The following is a 17,049-nucleotide window of genomic DNA, read 5'->3' as shown; positions in this document are numbered from 1 at the left end:
CTCGATGGACGTGTAGAGATTCAGGGCAGCTGATGCTGAAGCTCCAAGGCTCAGAGTTTAGAAACACTGGAGACACAAAAGTGGACAGACAGAGTCCTAAAAAGAACAGTATTTACTCCTGGTTCCAGGCCAGACTGGAACATAAGAAACTTAATAAAAGTTTATTGAATTAACATCCTCCTGCAGTCACATTATGAAATTTATGAAATCCACACGATTAGATATAACATTTAATGAGCCCTTGACTCTGCCGATGAACTACATACAATATTCAGTAAAAATATACTTTTAGTGAGGAAAAAGTTGACAAGGATGGATTTAATAATAATACAGGCTTTAGTTGGTCTCAAACACACACACACACACACACACACACACACACACACACACACACTGCTCCAATCATACACCATGAAAACCTGCTGCATTGAAGAAGCACTTTGATTTAATTGGTTTGGTAACGTTTTCACTCGCCCTTAATTTTACCTTAAGCTCATTTTGTTTCCACTATTAATTTTAAGTTGTCACAATTAAAGGAAAGCATCACATTTTATTTAAGTATTAGGTTTATTTGTTTGTTATACACAACTGCTCGATAGAGCACATTTGACTCATTTTGGATCGGCAGCAGTTTAATTTGAGCTGTATTAACTCACTTTACTATAACTGCTCACTCAACTCAATAATGCACATTTTTATTCAGTTCTGCAAACAAGGTCAGTGTGTTGTTGCCACCTTGTGTTGGCTCACTGTAATTATCTTAACCATTTACTTTAATTTAACTGACTAACTAAAGCTCTAAACTTATTGTCAGGATCTGTGGATGTTAATGGAAGGAAATCGAACATGTGACTATATAACTGTATGTCGCACACAACACAAAGTCTATCAAACAGACGATACGTAGAATGACACATGCACAGACAGCATCAAATGGATGCAGAGCAAAGCTTTAATGAGATTTCAACCAGCTTTACAGGAGAAACAAACACAACCATAAAACTCCAGAGGACACGTCAAACATTGTCTCTATTTTACACTTTGGCTCCAATTTATAGATGTAAATAAAGATTATTACTGCAAATTGGAAACAAAATTAAAATTAGAAGCCAAGAAAAAAGACATTAGGAAAACACTAATGGCAGTTTGACACTGTGCATGTTTGTAACACAGCAACTGTACTTTTGGAAAATAGCAGTAAATGTTCTTGGTCTCATGTGGACTGGATGGATTTGAGATTTACGTCCTAGTTGAGTTACTATTCTGGTAAAAAATCTTTTGAGCGTTTGAGTCAAGTCAAGCCATAGATAAAAAATGGGAAATGGACGGAAAAAGAAACAAGTGCATGTTCTGCTCAGGTTCTTACAGTTATTTCACCTGAATCACTGCAGCTCCCATGTTTGAGTTTTTTATTACTCTCCCCAACGTCTTCTGCTGCCTCCTCTACGTCTGCCCCATCCACCACGTCTGCTGCCTCCTCTACGTTTGCTGCCTCTTCTACGTTTGCCCCATCCTCCAAGTTTGCTGCCTCCTCTACGTTTGCCGCCTCTTCTACGTTTGCCCCATCTTTGACCTTTCCCTTTTCTCATACCTTTGCGTCCTCTTCGAACTTTACCTTTACCTCTTCTCTTCCTTCCTTTCCTAACCTTACCACCTTTACGCCTGCCACCTCTTCTACGTTTGCCCCTTTTTTGACCTTTCCCTTTTCTCATACCCTTGCGTCCTCTTTGAACCTTACCTTTACCTGTGCCAATTTCTTCACTTAGGCCTGTTCCTATACCTGTGCCAATTTCTTCACCTGTGCTCAAGGCTACTTGTTTGCCTACGTCAGCTGCTTTGGTTTCGCCTGTTTCCTCGTCTTCACTCTGTTCTTGATTTGATGGGGATGTGTTAGCAAGACAAGAGGGTGTAACATCTCCACCTGAGGAGCAGCTGATGCACTGAAAAGCGTCATCTCCAGGTTGATAACAGCGGAATACGTTTTCAAGCCCGAGTTTGGAAATGGTAAGTTGTTTAAAGGACTGAGCCAGTTGAGACATGTCAGCATCAGGACCAGCTGCTACTTTAGAAAACACAAATGCATAACCACTCCAGTTCTCAGTGACATCATTAATCTTTGTGGCTATACTGCCCTCATTTGTGTTTGTGCACGTTGACCCACATGGGGATTCTTCAGAGTAGATGATGAGGAAATTACCCTGACTGCTTTTAATGAGGGGCTGCATGTTTTCTAGAACTTGTGACAAGGCCTCTGGTTGTGCAGCTGCAACCACCCTGCTGCCTTGGTACACTTGACCCTGTGACACAGCTTGTTTAACTTTGTCTGCGGAGTCGTCTTTTAGGACCTCCTGAAGACTGTCCAGTTCCTGGTTCTCAGGGATGTTCACAGCGAGACTGAAGGTGTTGCCTAGTGGATACCTGCCAAATGGAAACATCAGGTGATGTTTCAATGAGCATCTTGATTCATGTAAGGTTCAGTATGCACTGTGGATAATATTACAGAGGCTAATGGTGTATTTTTAGATGAAAAAAGATTCATGTTTGATAAAGCTATTTATCTAATTCTATTCACACATATATTTGTGTTTTCTTTAACTTTTAGCTTCGCCCTCATAGACTTTAGCACAATGGAACCACATATTCCTGGGGGAAAATTCTACCAAACAAAAAACAGATGTATATTCCAGTGTCGCTTTATGACATTGACTAGTCACTGTTTTAGATCAGTAAAGTCACTCAAATTAAAGTTGTGATCTAGAAAAGAAAAAAAAGAATTTATTGGGACTTACTGGTCCTTGATGCCCTCTATAATACTTGTGAGCCAGGTCTGGTCCACAGCAGCCAAACTGTTTCCAGCAGACAGCAGCAACGCCAGGCCCACGGTCATCCAGCACAGGCCAGCCATCTGTCCACAGATCAGCAGTGTGGACACAGCAGTTTCAATGCACATCATTTTCATAAGGCATATGATAAATACCGACAATAATAACTAGATATAATAATAATAATAATAATAATAATAGCAATAAAAAAGAAACAGTTGTTGGTGTTGACCATGGTGACCACCAATTGTATTTGACACAAATGAAGGTACAATTTTAAATATTTTTGACTGAGGGAAAGTCTCCTGAGACAATAAATTAATTACTCACCTTCACTGCTGTTGCTGATCTGCTGCTTCCAACACGCTGCAATACAACACAAATCAAAGGCATTAATATTGATATTTCTAGCACAGTTGAGAAAGATAAGGATAAAAATCATCATCATATGTGTACGGACATTTTAGAGATGATGAACCTGGTTTGGTGAGAGAAGCTGTCTGACAGAGGCTCCTGGTTTCTTCTCAGTGAACACTTTAAGGGGGAAGTGTTTAGTTTTTATAGAGAACACAAAGACCAAACCCCTCACAAGAACTCCATACCCTAATATGAAGGAAGAAAAAAGAGGAAGTTTAGAAAAAACTAATGCATCTCTTATGATGTTTTAGGAAGTTAAGCAGAATTATTTCATTTATTAAATTATATTAAGTTAATATGTTTAATTAAGAAACAGAAGAAAGCAAATACTTTCAACTTGGACTAAAAATGATGTATATTTATTAGTGAATAAGCAGCAGTGTAGGTCTTACATGACCTGCACATTTAAGGACTTTTTATGCAAAATGATTAGAAGTAAAGAACATCACACTGAGCCAAAGACAAAAATGATGCGTCTGTGCGTTTTGCCAAAAACTTTCTTATTGTAACAACAGGAGTTAAACACAAAGGTTTCAATGTGCAATAGTCCAGTTTCATGATTTAACCCTTTTAGTGCTTCCTTTGAAACTACCATAGAAACTACTTACTATTAGCAGACACTGAGGACCATGTGACTTAAAGAACAAGCCAAGTCGTACTTCACATTCTGTTCAGACTCATTTATTTAATGTAGTGAGGATTTTAAAAGAATATAATAAAAGTACAAAGTCTATTTTTCAGGAAATGGGAAGTTATGGATATGTTGACATGTCATTTCCAGTCAGACACCTGCTGTCCTCAGTTAGAGACTGGAGTATTTTTATAGTACATGACCTTTGACACTTGTGTGAAAAGTCACTTGGGACCTCCATTTTTAATCAGTTCATCCATGAGTCTATGTGGACATTTGTGCCAAGTCTGAAGAAATTCCATACAGGTATTTCTGAGATATTCTGTTGATAAGATTTGACTTTATTGACATGTGTCCTACATGGAACTGTTGGTGGTTGTAGGGTTGAATTATAAAGGGGCTTTGCAGGATGTTCAGAGTCAGATTATTGGATGAGGAGTTGACTGACACTCATTGTTGGTGCAATTTTAAAAACTCCAGAACAGAACAGCTGTTCAACTCTTTTGTATGTGAAATGTTTTGCTAATTTGTTAACCTCATAGAAACCAACTGTGCCTCAGTCTTTTTTGTGGTATTGAGTTCGATCATTTTTTTTGCACCAACGTTTCCACATTCAAGAATCTATTGTAAAACCACATGCCAAGTAGTGGGGTGAATATTCACGTTCATCCTCTGAACCTGCCCAGTAGTTACTGATACCTCAGAACGACTGATGCCACCTTGCTGTAGTTGAAAACATATGTGTTTATGCAGCCGTTAATTCTGAAGGGTTTGTTTGATTAGTATTTTTTACTGATTCTACATGTATTTGAGTATTTTAATGTAAATACCTTCACCTTTCTTTCAGATTGAAGAGGCCTGTGGAGAGCTTTGCAGACTTCGTAAGAAGTTGTTTGTTGTGGTAAAACAAGTCTCCCAGTTCATCATGATTTGCAGATTGAGGAGGTAGATTTCAGCTGAAGCAAACCATGAAGGACTGAATCACACCGCAGCTTTTTGAACTTCATTGTTGTGATGTGCAGACGTAGATGACAAAATGCTGTGGAGAGATAAGTCAAAGATACAATGATCCTTTTGCACAAATGTATTTTCTGCAACTGCATTTTCATTGAGTGATGCAGTTTGGCTTTAAGCGGCTGAGAATTCAATATAAAATACCTCTTTACAAAACTAGTCTTTATGCCTGAAGTAGATCATTGGTTACAAGTTGGTTTTATTCCACATAAAGCCTTGATCATTCCCCACTTCATACAAATGATTCCATTTTCTATACCCATAGTTGTACTGCAGCACAACCTTTTACTGACTGTGGTCTGACTTTGGTTTCTACTTATACATTTCTACTGTATTCACTTGTTTGAATGCAGATAAGACCAGTGACAGAGTAAACACTGACTGCTGTCTCTGACTGTGCTGTTAAACATTTAATTCCCTAAATACTTGCAAATACTGTAAGATTTGACAGCATCTTAAGCTGGGGACACACCTGAGGACTGACAAAGACTGGACAGTTCACAGATCAACCCTCTTTCCCTCTTAGACTGTTTGGAAGTAGCACACACCTGACAACTGAATATGCTGGGGGCAACACACTCAAAACTGGGTGTTCATTCATCATTAGGAGTTCAGATGATGTCATCTGGAGGAGCTGTGGAGGAGCAGGTTGACCATGATAACAAATTCTATTGTATGAGCAACAGGATGACGTAATCTGAACTGAAGGTTCCTCCATCATCATCTGGAGGCCTTTTTAGTTAGAAATAAAGAGATATTTTAATATAGGAAAGTCAAATTAAAGTTTAATAGCATTTATTTACATGCACAACCCAAACTAGAATCAAAAGGAGCAAGTTTTCACAAATGAATCTCGTTCATAATGAGTTGTAGAGTCGTTAAGTGTCCATTATTAGACCCAAAATGAAAGATTCTCTCTAGGCTTTTTGTACAGAATTAAAGGCCTTATGTCTGTTTTCTCTAAACCATAAACCAATTTTTCAGTCTTTTTAGTTATGATGTATTTCTGCTCTTGATGACAGAGTCTCTGATACTGTCACGCTGCCCCACAATCACTTAAACCCAGTCAGCAACAGGCCTGTTGCCTGCTATATACATACTGTTTGTATTGTCGGCCTTTATCTGTGTTGGTCTTGTTTAGGTCTGATTATAATTTTGTTGCATGTCTCTTTTGAAAAGGGGAACTAGTAGATTGCCTAATTAAACTTATTAGTTAACATCACATTGGCATTAAACTAAGAACATCAACTACCTGCTTGAGTTTCTAGTCACCTATACACACATGTGCCATAAACTGGATGAATGTTCCCATGAAGCTTAATGTTAAAGGATCCTATCACCTCTCGTTTGGCTCCACAGAGATCTGGCAGGCCATGCAGTCACATCTGCTGGGTCTCGTGACAGGCAACATCAATCTAGTCCTGATCTGGAAGCTGCTCAGTGCAACCACAGTCTGAGCTGCAGCCACTGAGCCGCTCCACATGTGGTTCTTGCTCCTCCATGTGATTTGTCCATTTTTCTATTTTGTGGCTCCAAATTTCAAAGACGAAAACTGTTTAAATTAAAAAACGCTCAGTTTGTTGATAAAAACCACAACAAGCTGGTTGACAGAAAATGAACAGAATTCTACAATGTAAGAGTGAAAGCAGTCGTCTTCACCAAACAAACCGTTTACTTTAAGAACACACAGTAAAAGGTGAGTGTAACTAGGCAAATCAACATGGACTTAAGTTTATTGTCTTTAATTGTTGCAAAACTCCTTGTGGGGAGGAACCTTTTAACACAGATAGGACATTTCTTAGAAGTCTTTTATCAGGTGCGATCATGTACTCATTCTTCAGAACAGGGAAGTCTTGCATACATGGATGAGTCAGAAGGTTCATCAATCTGCAAAACAGACCAAGTGAGCAAAGGACTAATAAATAATATCTAACCTGTGAATAATCTTTAGCCCCATTTCACGCATGCACTGGAATCCTGAAATTCTCCTGACTTTGTAAGTGCGTATGTAAGAAGCTCCCGACATTATCAGGACTGCAACACACCTTGTACAATGTCAGTATTATATGCGTGAGCCCATGCAGGCAGCACGCTGCTCTGTCCCGATTAGTCCAAAGAATTAAAAGGGAGCGAATGGGGGCGGTGAAGAAGTCTCTATCACTCAAATGCAGAGTGAAGGGAAGGGCAGACAGATGAAGACAGTGAATGTACAGCGATGAACATGAGTGAAGACAAACAGTAAGCATCAAAAAAATCTAACAAGGACAAAGGGTGAAGGCTCCTTAATTAGTGCAGGGACTGGTTTGCCCTGCAAGACAATGTGGGTGGCAGAGTCTAATCAGGGGAAGCTCATGCTTTTGCTTCAATTCAACGTCACATACCCTAACAAACAAAAAAAAAACAATCATTTGTTCCACAGTGGACCCCAACTTAATTCTACTGTGGTAAAGTTCCTTCCTTTGGTGATCCATCCAAATCCAAAAAAGTAGCTGCAAAGTAGTTATGCTGCCACCGGTACAGGAATAATTAGTTTCAAGTATTTTAGTCCGGATCATCAAAGAAACAGCACCGGTAAAAGTCACCCAGGATCTTCTCTTTGCTTCAGATAATGGACTTGTTAGACCTTAGTGCTGCATTTGACACCACTGACCAGAACATTTTATTACAAAGACTGAAACAAGGATTTGGGACGAAAGGAACTGCACTAGGTTGGTTTATATCTTATCTGTCTGATAGACTTCAATTTGTTCATGTTAATGACGAATCCTCCATGTACACAAAGGTTAGCTATGGCTATAGCTGCAACTTCCTCAAAACAACTGCAGCATGTCTGTTAGCTTCTTCCTTTTCTTCAACACTATGTTCAAATAAGGGCACAAAGCCACTCTGAGGGTTTGAACATGTGCTCAGCCTCTCTCGTATAAAAAGTGAGACAGCATCATCATCCTCACACTGAGAAGACAAAGTTGACAGCCTCCAGACAACGCTCTCCACTAAGCAGGTAAAAGATTTTCACCTGTCTGTACTTCTTTCTAAAGAGTCTGCATGTGCACAGTGTATGAAGCCTAACTGGGTTTTATACCAACATGAGGCTTAGTGAATTCATAGTGGTCTGAAAGATCACTCAGGTCTTCAACACTGACCTGTGTCTCCAGAGCTCTGCTGTCATGGCTCTGCAATAGGGCCAGTGGGGCTTAGCTGGTGGCTCTGTTTAAGGAAACCAACCTGTGCACCATCTATGCCAAGAGGGTCACATCATGCCCATAGACTGTGCTAAAGACCTCCTTTCTCCTTCTTAAGTCAATTGTTTCATTACAGACAAATTTTAATAATATTGTATCATATTGGTCAACACATTGAAATGTATATAAATCTTTAAGAATTTCTTTCAGGTTAAGATAATTGACAGAATAGTGCTAAACTACACATTAGTCTGAAGTAGAAAACGCTATGTGTTAAAATATTTAAAGCACCATAAATCAAGTCATTGCTGAGACATACATTTGTTTCAGGGTTACCATTACACGTGGTTTCTTCATATTTTTGATAGTAAAATAATCACGTTTCTTCTGAAGCTGCTCTTCATTATTTCCAATTCTCCATCTTCAATCTGCATTTCAGAGTGAATGGGCACATTTGCCATCTGCACCAACAGCAAAACACACATTTTCCAAAATGTCTCATCTTTCTTATTACATTTTTGGGAAATGTCTTCAAATAACGGCATTGAGCTACGCTGAGATCTCTAATGAAGAAGGCACGAACTAGTTTTGTGACTCTAGGCCTGTAACAAAGTCTCAGTTCACCTGATTTTTTTATCACTTATTGAAGCCACATAGTATGGAAGCTGAGAGAGGCCAAGATGATATGTTATCCACAGACCCTAATGTTATATAGCCCACACCTAGTTTACATACTGCAATTAGTGTAGTATATGTGTATTAGCTTGATGTGGAGAAACACAGAATGTTGGTATTTAGTCTTAATAAAGACATAAATACAGATACAGATAAAATCTGAATTCTCACCGACCTGAAAGGTGCTGCACATCTAGTACTTCAGGTGGTGTGTTTGATAGTAAGTTGTTTTAGACCAAACTTTTTGTTTTCTGACATCTAGAGCACATTGATTTGAACCAATGACGGTTTACAGTTAAACAAATCATTGTTTCATTTCGTTCATTAACAGTTATTGTTTGGATTTTTCCAATTTTTTTTGGTTTAAAGATATCATGAAAACAATTCCAGCTTACAAATTACTACAGCATGAACAATATCATGGGGAAAAAGTAAGGAAAAAAGAATACACTTTGATATTGTTGCTATATCATGGTCCGTAATGTTAGTAGAATGATCTGTAATCTTTAAAATAGCCGCAGTCCTCAACAAAACAGTACATGGAGAAAAAAATGTCAAGTATTTTTACTTTGAATACTTGAGTCAGTGGGGTTTTTCTTCTTTTACTGTTGTGTCGTAGTGTTTGTGTATTTGTAGTTTTACTCAGGTACAGTTTCTGAGTATTTCATCCACCACTGGCTTTATGGTTAAACTACTGTACACTAATATACTTGGTTTCTATTCAGATGGCTGTCCAGTGGAGGACGGCTGTGATGCTGGTCTTCCTCCTGTGTACTGAAAACTGTTTGGCTGTTGTGGACCAGAACAGGCTTGCAAACTTTGTAAATGGCATCTTGACAAAGTGAGTCCACTTCTGAATCATTCACTAAAATAATCCTGTTAGTCTGTGATGTGTTCAAATCACTACGTACGAGTATGTACAAACAAAACAGGACTGAGGATTATGCTGGATGCCTGAAACGAATACAAGTACAGATAAAGCATATAAAAAGGAAATAGACCCCCCAACAACAACAACAAAAGATTAACTTAGAGCAAGAAGATACACAACTTCTTCTTTTCTTGAAATTTAATTTGCTGCAATATTCACAAAATAACTAGTGCAATGACACAACTTAGTGGTCAAGTTAGGACGCTGCACAATTCACCAATTTTTTAATCACATATAGCTTCTCACGCTACTGTGGTCAAAACATGGGTCATGTACAGTTATATTTACATGGGTGTGATGCCCTGAGCAGCTCCTTATCCTCATTCACCAGTTAACTCTATCCTGTACTAACAACCCAGGTTTGGCTACTACCTTTCACATCCATACAACCTACAGTAAGATGTGTTTTATACCAAATTACCCATGAGCTTATCTTGTATTGTTTTTCCCTTTGAAGCTATGGAACAACAGGCATGTTTGCACTGGCTGTACGAATCCCAGACGACCAAAACCACAACCCTGAGGACATCCTTCAGGAAATCTTTGAAAGTGATCCTCCTAACGACGTCAAAGACACGATCAACAAGGATGAGGTGTACACTGGCAACAGAGTGGTTGCAGCCAAGGTTCTGAAACGAGTCAGAGGGGCTGATCATGCAGAGTCACGTGTTGTGAATAACTTGTGCAAGTTGATTAACAAGCCTAAGGGTAATGATTTGTTACTTTTCTATGTTTATGCCTCCCCATGTGTTGAAAAATGTTCCAGTAATACGCACCCTGAAAACATCCTTGAAAGAATTAATCTAATTAGAAAATGGAAAAATTACGCTGTTGTATTTTCAAAAATATTCAAACCCAAAAATGGTAAAACCAATACTGATGAAGAGCGTAGCCAGGCCCTAGAGGAACTCGGGAAGTACAATGTTCAACAAGGTTCAATTGGCCTAGAAAACATCTTCCGTTGTAACAAAAAAAAAAATGACACGCAGTGTATTAGCTGTTCTGCTGGTAATCAGGTTGCAAAAGCTTGTGTTTCAGATGATACACAATCTGGTCCGAGCCAAATCCCACCTTCCATTTCCAGATCCATACAGCCTCAACAAGCCAGGGGCTTGAGCAGAGGAATGGGTAGCAAAGACAGAAGAAATAGTGACAGCATTTCTTCTGTCCCACAAAGTGGTGCTGATGACAGCAAAGTACAGGATGATGTTGTAGGTGAAGATGATTCTTTCTCCCACAGGGGCCTTGATAATGATAATGGCAATGATGTAAATAAAGACGTGAATGATGTGGGTACAGACGAAGGTATGTCTATACCAGGAGGTCTTGATAATGTTAATGATGAACGTGGTTTAAATACAGGTGAACATGTATCTCAATCACAAACAGGTCCTGATTATGGCAACGAGAATTATTTAAATAAAGGAGAAGATGAATCCTCCTCCAAAAGTGACCTTAATTATGGTGATGAAAATTCAGATTTTGAAAGTCAGATTGGCAGTGGTACAAATAGAAACACGAATGGAAAGAATGGCAAAGGGGGAAAAGGCAGAGAACTGAGCAGGCACCAAGGTCAAAAAGGTAGAAGGGGAAAAGGTAGAGGACCGAGCAGGCGCCAAGGTCAAAAAGGTAGAAGAGGAAAAGGTAGAGGACCGAGCAGGCGCCAAGGTCAAAAAGGTAGAAGGGGAAAAGGTAGAGGATTGAGCAGGCGCCAAGGTCAAAAAGGCAGAAGAGGAAAAGGTAGAGGACCGAGCAGGCGCCAAGGTCAAAAAGGTAGAAGGGGAAAAGGTAGAGGATTGAGCAGGCGCCAAGGTCAAAAAGGTAGAAGGGGAAAAGGTAGAGGATTGAGCAGGCGCCAAGGTCAAAAAGCCAGAAGAGGAAAAGGTAGAGGACCGAGCAGGCGCCAAGGTCAAAAAGGTAGAAGGGGAAAAGGTAGAGGATTGAGCAGGCGCCAAGGTCAAAAAGGTAGAAGGGGAAAAGGTAGAGGATTGAGCAGGCGCCAAGGTCAAAAAGCCAGAAGAGGAAAAGGTAGAGGACCGAGCAGGCGCCAAGGTCAAAAAGGTAGAAGAGGAAAAGGTAGAGGACCGAGCAGGCGCAAAGGTCGGAAAGGCTGAAGAGGTTAAAGGCAAAAGAGTGAGTGGCATAGGAGGGGGCAGGCATTGGCAAAGGAGAAAGCATTAGGGAGGATGGACTCATAGAAAAAGGGACGGGGACAGAAGAAGGGGCAGCAGCAGGTACATTTTGGTAAAGCTATGATTAAGATGGGACATATTTGTAAGAACCTGAGAAAGAAAATGGAAGCTCCAAATCTACCTGACGGAGGCTCCTTCTGGGACATGTCGAGACTAATTCTTTAAAGCCAGAGTCCATCAATGCTCTGACATGTCATTCATACTTCTATAATGATCATTTATACATTATACTTCTGTAATGTTCATCTTGTTCACTTTTAGTTGGTGCCGTTAGCATCCTAGTGCTACTAGCTATAAAGAAAATGTAATGATAATGAATCCTACTCTTAACTTGTCAAAACTATTACTATTATTACTGCTACTACTCCTCTACTAGTATCTGTGGCTCCTCATTTTAAAAACACATTCTGTAATCTATATATGAAGTATTTGGTTCTGATTAAAGCTTGGCTCAGCATCCACACTGGTCTGTGTGTGTGTGTGTGTGTGTGTGTTACAGTGGCACTTTATAGGACAATCAGTGCAACTACTTTAGATTTGTTTCTTAAACAGGCCTCCCTTCTCCAGGTGAAACCTCACGGGGATTAACAGGATCTGTCTGCAGTCAAATGACAAAGAAAGCAGCATTTCAATGGTTCCACTCTGTACATTCTGTTTGCATGACTGAATAATACCTTATGAAATAAGGTTGTGACTTTCCTTAAGTGCATTTTTAAGGTTCTTGTTGTGATGTGGTGCTAATTCAATGCATTGGACCGGGAAAACAATTTGAGACAAAATTTGGCGCATTACCTTTCAGTGTTCAGCAGAGAGCAGCATAGACCTGCCAATACAACACAAAGAGCAATGTCGTCATCTTTTCATGCAGAGGTGCAGGGGATGTAATGATGATGATGATGATGATGATTACTCATCATTGATTGATCATGCCAAAAACAATCGACTACTGTCCGATCTGTACCTGAGGGAGGGCTGAGGGTGGAGGCTGTCAGAGAGAACAGACGTCCTTTGACATAGTAACAGTTTGCTGTGCACCAGGTCACAGGAGGAAATTTACAGCGGACTGTAGATTTACAGTAGATATTTTGGCGACACAGCATGTGAACTGCAGTGTTAATAAACGACAAGCTGCAGGACACTTTGTAACACAGGAACAATATTCTACATGCAGGAACCCTTCCCAACTGAAACACATTGCCACTGGATGTTATTGTAAGTTTGCAACCAACTGACATGTTCTTACTATCAACGTGGCTCTGCAGGGACAATATGACGTATAATTAGGGGTTTTTGAAAACCAACTCCTCCGTCCTAAACAGAAACCCTGGCTGAATGTAGAGGGCCAGTCTTTTCTAAGGGTACAGGATTTAGCCTTCTGGTCTGGAGATGCAGTGTCACTGACAGCAGCAAGGAATCTGGAGGCAGACATCAAAAGGGCAAAGCCCAAAGGATACAGGGTCAACCTCTGGAGCATGTGGAAGAGGTTAAAAGGTATCAGGGACTACAAAAGGACGGACACTGAATGCCAGTGTGATCCATCACTTCCTGATGCTCTGAATGCCTTCTACCCCCATTTCAAGTCCTCCAACTCTTCCCACAGCACCAGGTTTACACTCCCACCAGGGGAGCAGCCCGTCCACGTGTGTTTGTTGCATGTGAGGAGGACGCAGCAGGCTCAGACAACATCCCAGGCAGGGTTCTAAAAGAGTGTGCTCAGGAGCTCCCTGAGGAGCTGACAAACATTTTTAACACCTCTTTGTCCCAAGCTAGGGTACCCTTTTCATTCAAGAAGTCCACTATTGTCCTAGTGCCACAAAGGCACGAAAGACCATTGTCCAGTGGCTCTCAACCCGATCATCATTAAGGGCCTTGAACAGCTGGTTTTGGCAAACATTAAGGACACTGTTTACATCAGTGTGGATTCAAACCAGTAGGCCTACAGGAAGAACCAGTGTGTCTCTGAACCATTTCTGTTTACTTAGCTGTTGGATTTTTAGACAAACAGGCCACAGTCTGTTGGGAAACTTGCTGTATCATCCTCCATCATCATACTCCATCCCCACGGTGTCCTGAGCTGCCTCCTGTACACGCTACTCACATATGATTGCTCTGCAATGTATCCCGGCAATCACACCGTGAAGTCTGCAGATGACCTGCCCTTGGTCGGACTAACCTCCGAAACCGACGAGTCTGTGTACAGGCGGTAGGTGGCAGAACATGGGAAAGACGAAGAAGATGGTGGTGGTTTTTTGGAGGTGAGGCCACACGTTTCTTTGCCTCTGCATTGGAGGAGCAGCTTTGGAGAAGGTGACCACGTTTGAAAACCTGGGACTGCACCTCTCCAGCAGTATCACAGCCAGTATCATTAAGAAGCTTCACCCACTCCTCACATTTTCTGAGAAAGTTGAAGAAGGCTGGACTCATTTACCAGTGTTTGGTGGAGAGCGTCCTGAAATTTTCCAACACTGTCTGATTACATCTGCTAAAAAACTAGCTAACAGCAGTTTGTTGTTCTTTTGAAGAGATTTACATCAGCAGGCACAGAAGCAGAGCATCAAATGTCAGGATGGATCTGGTCACACTGCTCCCCTCAGACAGTGGACTGTGTAGCCTCCGGGTTCGGACAGCAAGGCTGAGGTGCAGCTTCTGCCCTGAGGCTGTGAGGCTAATGAACTTAGTGGCCTCCTTGCCTTAATCTGTCCTCTGCACTTTCACCGACTGATGCACTTTGCCTTAAACATGCTGTTTGTTTTATTTAATTAATGTTTTCACATGTTATATTATCCTATTATATGACCCTTGAACTTTGATTTTCCATAAATCTGATGAACTAATAAATGCTGATCTATCATTCTGGGTTAACCACCTGTAAGCACATAAAGTCTTTAAAATCAGCCCGACTTTTACTAACACTGACCTTTGACATGGTATCTGTTACATGGTTTTTGAAAGTGTTTTACTTTGATGATTCAGCAGCTTTATCTTATCGTTCTTGTTTATCAGGGAAACATGGTCTGATGTAACACAAAGAGGAAGTTTCTGATGAGAAAAAAATTTCACTTTGAAAGATGTTTAAACTTTGACTGAACTTCTCTGTGAATTTTGTCACCCATCTTTTCAACATGTATGGAATTGCTTCCCTACGTGTCAACAATTGAAGTGACTAATAATTCTTAAAATATAGCTGGAAACATTTGCCTCCACCTCCAACCTCAATGCAAAATAGCTGAAGGTGGGTATTTGCATAAAAAGTGGATGTGGATATTATCACAGTTTACAGCAAATCTTATATCTTGTTTACTGGGTCTCTAACTGCCTTTACATCTTCATTACATATTTCCTCATTAATCAATACATTTACATTCAGAAATGTATTTGAAAAGACACAGCAGAAAAGACAGAGCTTATGATCAAAGAGGTCGTGCAAGGTCAACAATTTCTCCTAAATCCCTGAGAATGAAATGACTTTATGTCCAGAAAGGAGCTTTTACAAATCATAATAGGTGGACATCTTCATGGTTTAAAGTGCTCCGAGTGAAACTTCTGAGCAGAAAACAGAGGTGACACAGTGAAGTTCAATATAATTTGGAGCCTAGAGGTAAACACAGTAAATGGTAACAGGGAACAAAGGGAGATTTAGATTGTTTGTGAGCCTCTTTGGATGTGAATCTGCAGATTGTCTGAGTCAGAAGCGTCCTCACAGGAGAAACTCCGCTGGTTTTCAGTACAGCAAGGGGTCCACGCATTCAGGAGGCACAAGCATGTAGAAAAATTGCGCTGGTGAAAACAGTGTTGTTTTTTTTTTACAACACATCAGAACCATTCATTTAAAATTAGTTTCTACAGACACTTTGTCAATGCACACACACGGGCTCACACATATAATACAGACTTTGTACTGGCAGCCTGCAGGATAAACTCTGGGGATTGTTTTGAGCATCTAACTCGAACATTTGCTTTATTTCGGGATAAAGTTTGGAGAATTTCAGGCTCCAGTGCATGTGTGAGCACTGTCTTAAGATCACACATCAGTCAATGAAGCCACATAGTATGGAAGCTGAGAGAGGCCATAATAAAGACTGTAGTATGTGTTATCTAGAGACTTAGTAGAAATACTTTATTTTGTAATAGTCTACTAGTAAAACATAAGGATCAGTTGTGGAGAAACTGCAGGGCCAAATTCCATTTTACTTTATATACTAACTCTTAACAGTATATACTATTTAATATTCTGCTAGTGAGGTACTGTAGTACTATACGTTGACACTTGCTTAGAGGACATGACACTATACATGCAGCCAATTATATTTTCAGAAAGACAGTCAGATATAATGAAACAATTTCTTTCCCACTTTCTTAAAATACTGCACATCTACTACTTCAGCTGGTGTGTTTAATTGTACTTTTGTCAGGCGGAAAGTTTTGTTTTCTGCTATGTAGAGCACAACAATTTAAACAAATGATGTTGATGTTTTTCCAGTCTAATTAAGATATAATAATTATGCATTGGACATTACAGAAGAAGAAAGCAAATTTTTCAGTTTTTCGTCAAACTTTGTAGTTTTCTGGTTTATGTAAATGTAGTTCTACTTGCTTTTATGTAGTTGTCGGTCCTTAAAAACACGTTAGTTATTTTATCGTCTTTGTGCAATGGAAGGAGGCAGTGAAGGAAGTAATGCAGTTGTGGTTCCCTCCAACCAATGAGCCAGTCATCAACAAGGAGAAGCATGTTCGGAGGACGCAGTTTCAAAAGGTGATTGGCACACACCGGGTCTGCATGGGGCCCTCGTGCTGGTTAGGAGGAGGTAATAGTGGGGTGCTCAGGGTTCTGTAAGCCCTTCAGTAGTAACCATGAATCCAGCTCAATCAGTCTCATCCTTCTCTCTCGGACTTTCCACACAATGGTCGCCGTGAATTTGCACGCATGTGGGCATTGATTTAAGACTTTAACTGGGAAACATATTTATAGAAAGTCTACATTCTTTGACTGGTATTGTGGGAGGGACTCTGGATAAGTGAGAGGAGTGTTCTTCAGAGTACTTACTAAGTAAGTAATCACTTTTGGGATGGGAGGCAGAACAGAACTTCTGAATGAACTTCCAGAAAGTCCACTTCCCTTCAAATAGCAGTTTGGGGGAAACTGACTTCACTCCCAGATACAATGCACCATGGAATGCTGCTCCAC

At 40.2% G+C, this 17,049-nt stretch overlaps 2 protein-coding genes across 3 annotated transcripts; one reads left to right on the top strand and one right to left on the bottom strand.

Moving 5' to 3' along the window:
- Positions 1–934: 934 nt before the first annotated feature.
- Positions 935–3,770, bottom strand: LOC137124484 (uncharacterized). Of its 2 annotated transcripts, none has more exons than XM_067499556.1 (4): positions 3,301–3,770; positions 3,153–3,188; positions 2,790–2,905; positions 935–2,418 (listed from the first exon to the last, which is right to left on the bottom strand). In XM_067499556.1, the coding sequence occupies exons 3-4, from the start codon at positions 2,903–2,905 to the stop codon at positions 1,413–1,415; spliced, it is 1,122 nt and encodes a 373-aa protein (XP_067355657.1). In that variant the 5' UTR covers positions 3,153–3,188; positions 3,301–3,770; the 3' UTR covers positions 935–1,412. The 2 variants fall into 2 exon arrangements, with proteins under 2 accessions (XP_067355657.1, XP_067355656.1); XM_067499555.1 differs by having other exon boundaries at positions 3,283–3,768.
- On the top strand, positions 2,332–15,648 carry LOC137124578 (uncharacterized). Its single transcript, XM_067499667.1, has 8 exons — positions 2,332–2,467; positions 4,718–7,885; positions 9,467–9,582; positions 10,130–11,700; positions 13,184–13,347; positions 13,465–13,635; positions 13,862–14,067; positions 15,540–15,648. The coding sequence occupies exons 3-8, from the start codon at positions 9,467–9,469 to the stop codon at positions 15,646–15,648; spliced, it is 2,337 nt and encodes a 778-aa protein (XP_067355768.1). The 5' UTR covers positions 2,332–2,467; positions 4,718–7,885.
- Positions 15,649–17,049: the final 1,401 nt, after the last annotated feature.

This window comes from Channa argus, chromosome 3 (genome assembly GCF_033026475.1).
Source record: "Channa argus isolate prfri chromosome 3, Channa argus male v1.0, whole genome shotgun sequence".
Lineage (NCBI taxonomy): Eukaryota > Metazoa > Chordata > Actinopteri > Anabantiformes > Channidae > Channa > Channa argus.
Note: the sequence above shows the minus strand (reverse complement) of the source record. Positions and strands in the feature narration are given on the sequence as shown.

Bases quoted from the DNA above. Each gene is read 5' to 3' on its own strand.
- LOC137124578 (XM_067499667.1), top strand. From the start codon at position 9,467: ATGGCTGTCCAGTGGAGGACGGCTGTGATGCTGGTCTTCCTCCTGTGT. The intron at 11,701-13,183 runs GTAGAGGACCGA...CGTCCTAAACAG, and splicing joins AAAAGCCAGAAGAGGAAAAG to AAACCCTGGCTGAATGTAGA. The intron at 13,348-13,464 runs GTTAAAAGGTAT...CTCTTCCCACAG, and splicing joins CTCTGGAGCATGTGGAAGAG to CACCAGGTTTACACTCCCAC.
- LOC137124484 (XM_067499556.1), bottom strand. From the start codon at position 2,905: ATGGCTGGCCTGTGCTGGATGACCGTGGGCCTGGCGTTGCTGCTGTCT. The intron at 2,419-2,789 runs GTAAGTCCCAAT...TCCATTTGGCAG, and splicing joins ATAGAGGGCATCAAGGACCA to GTATCCACTAGGCAACACCT.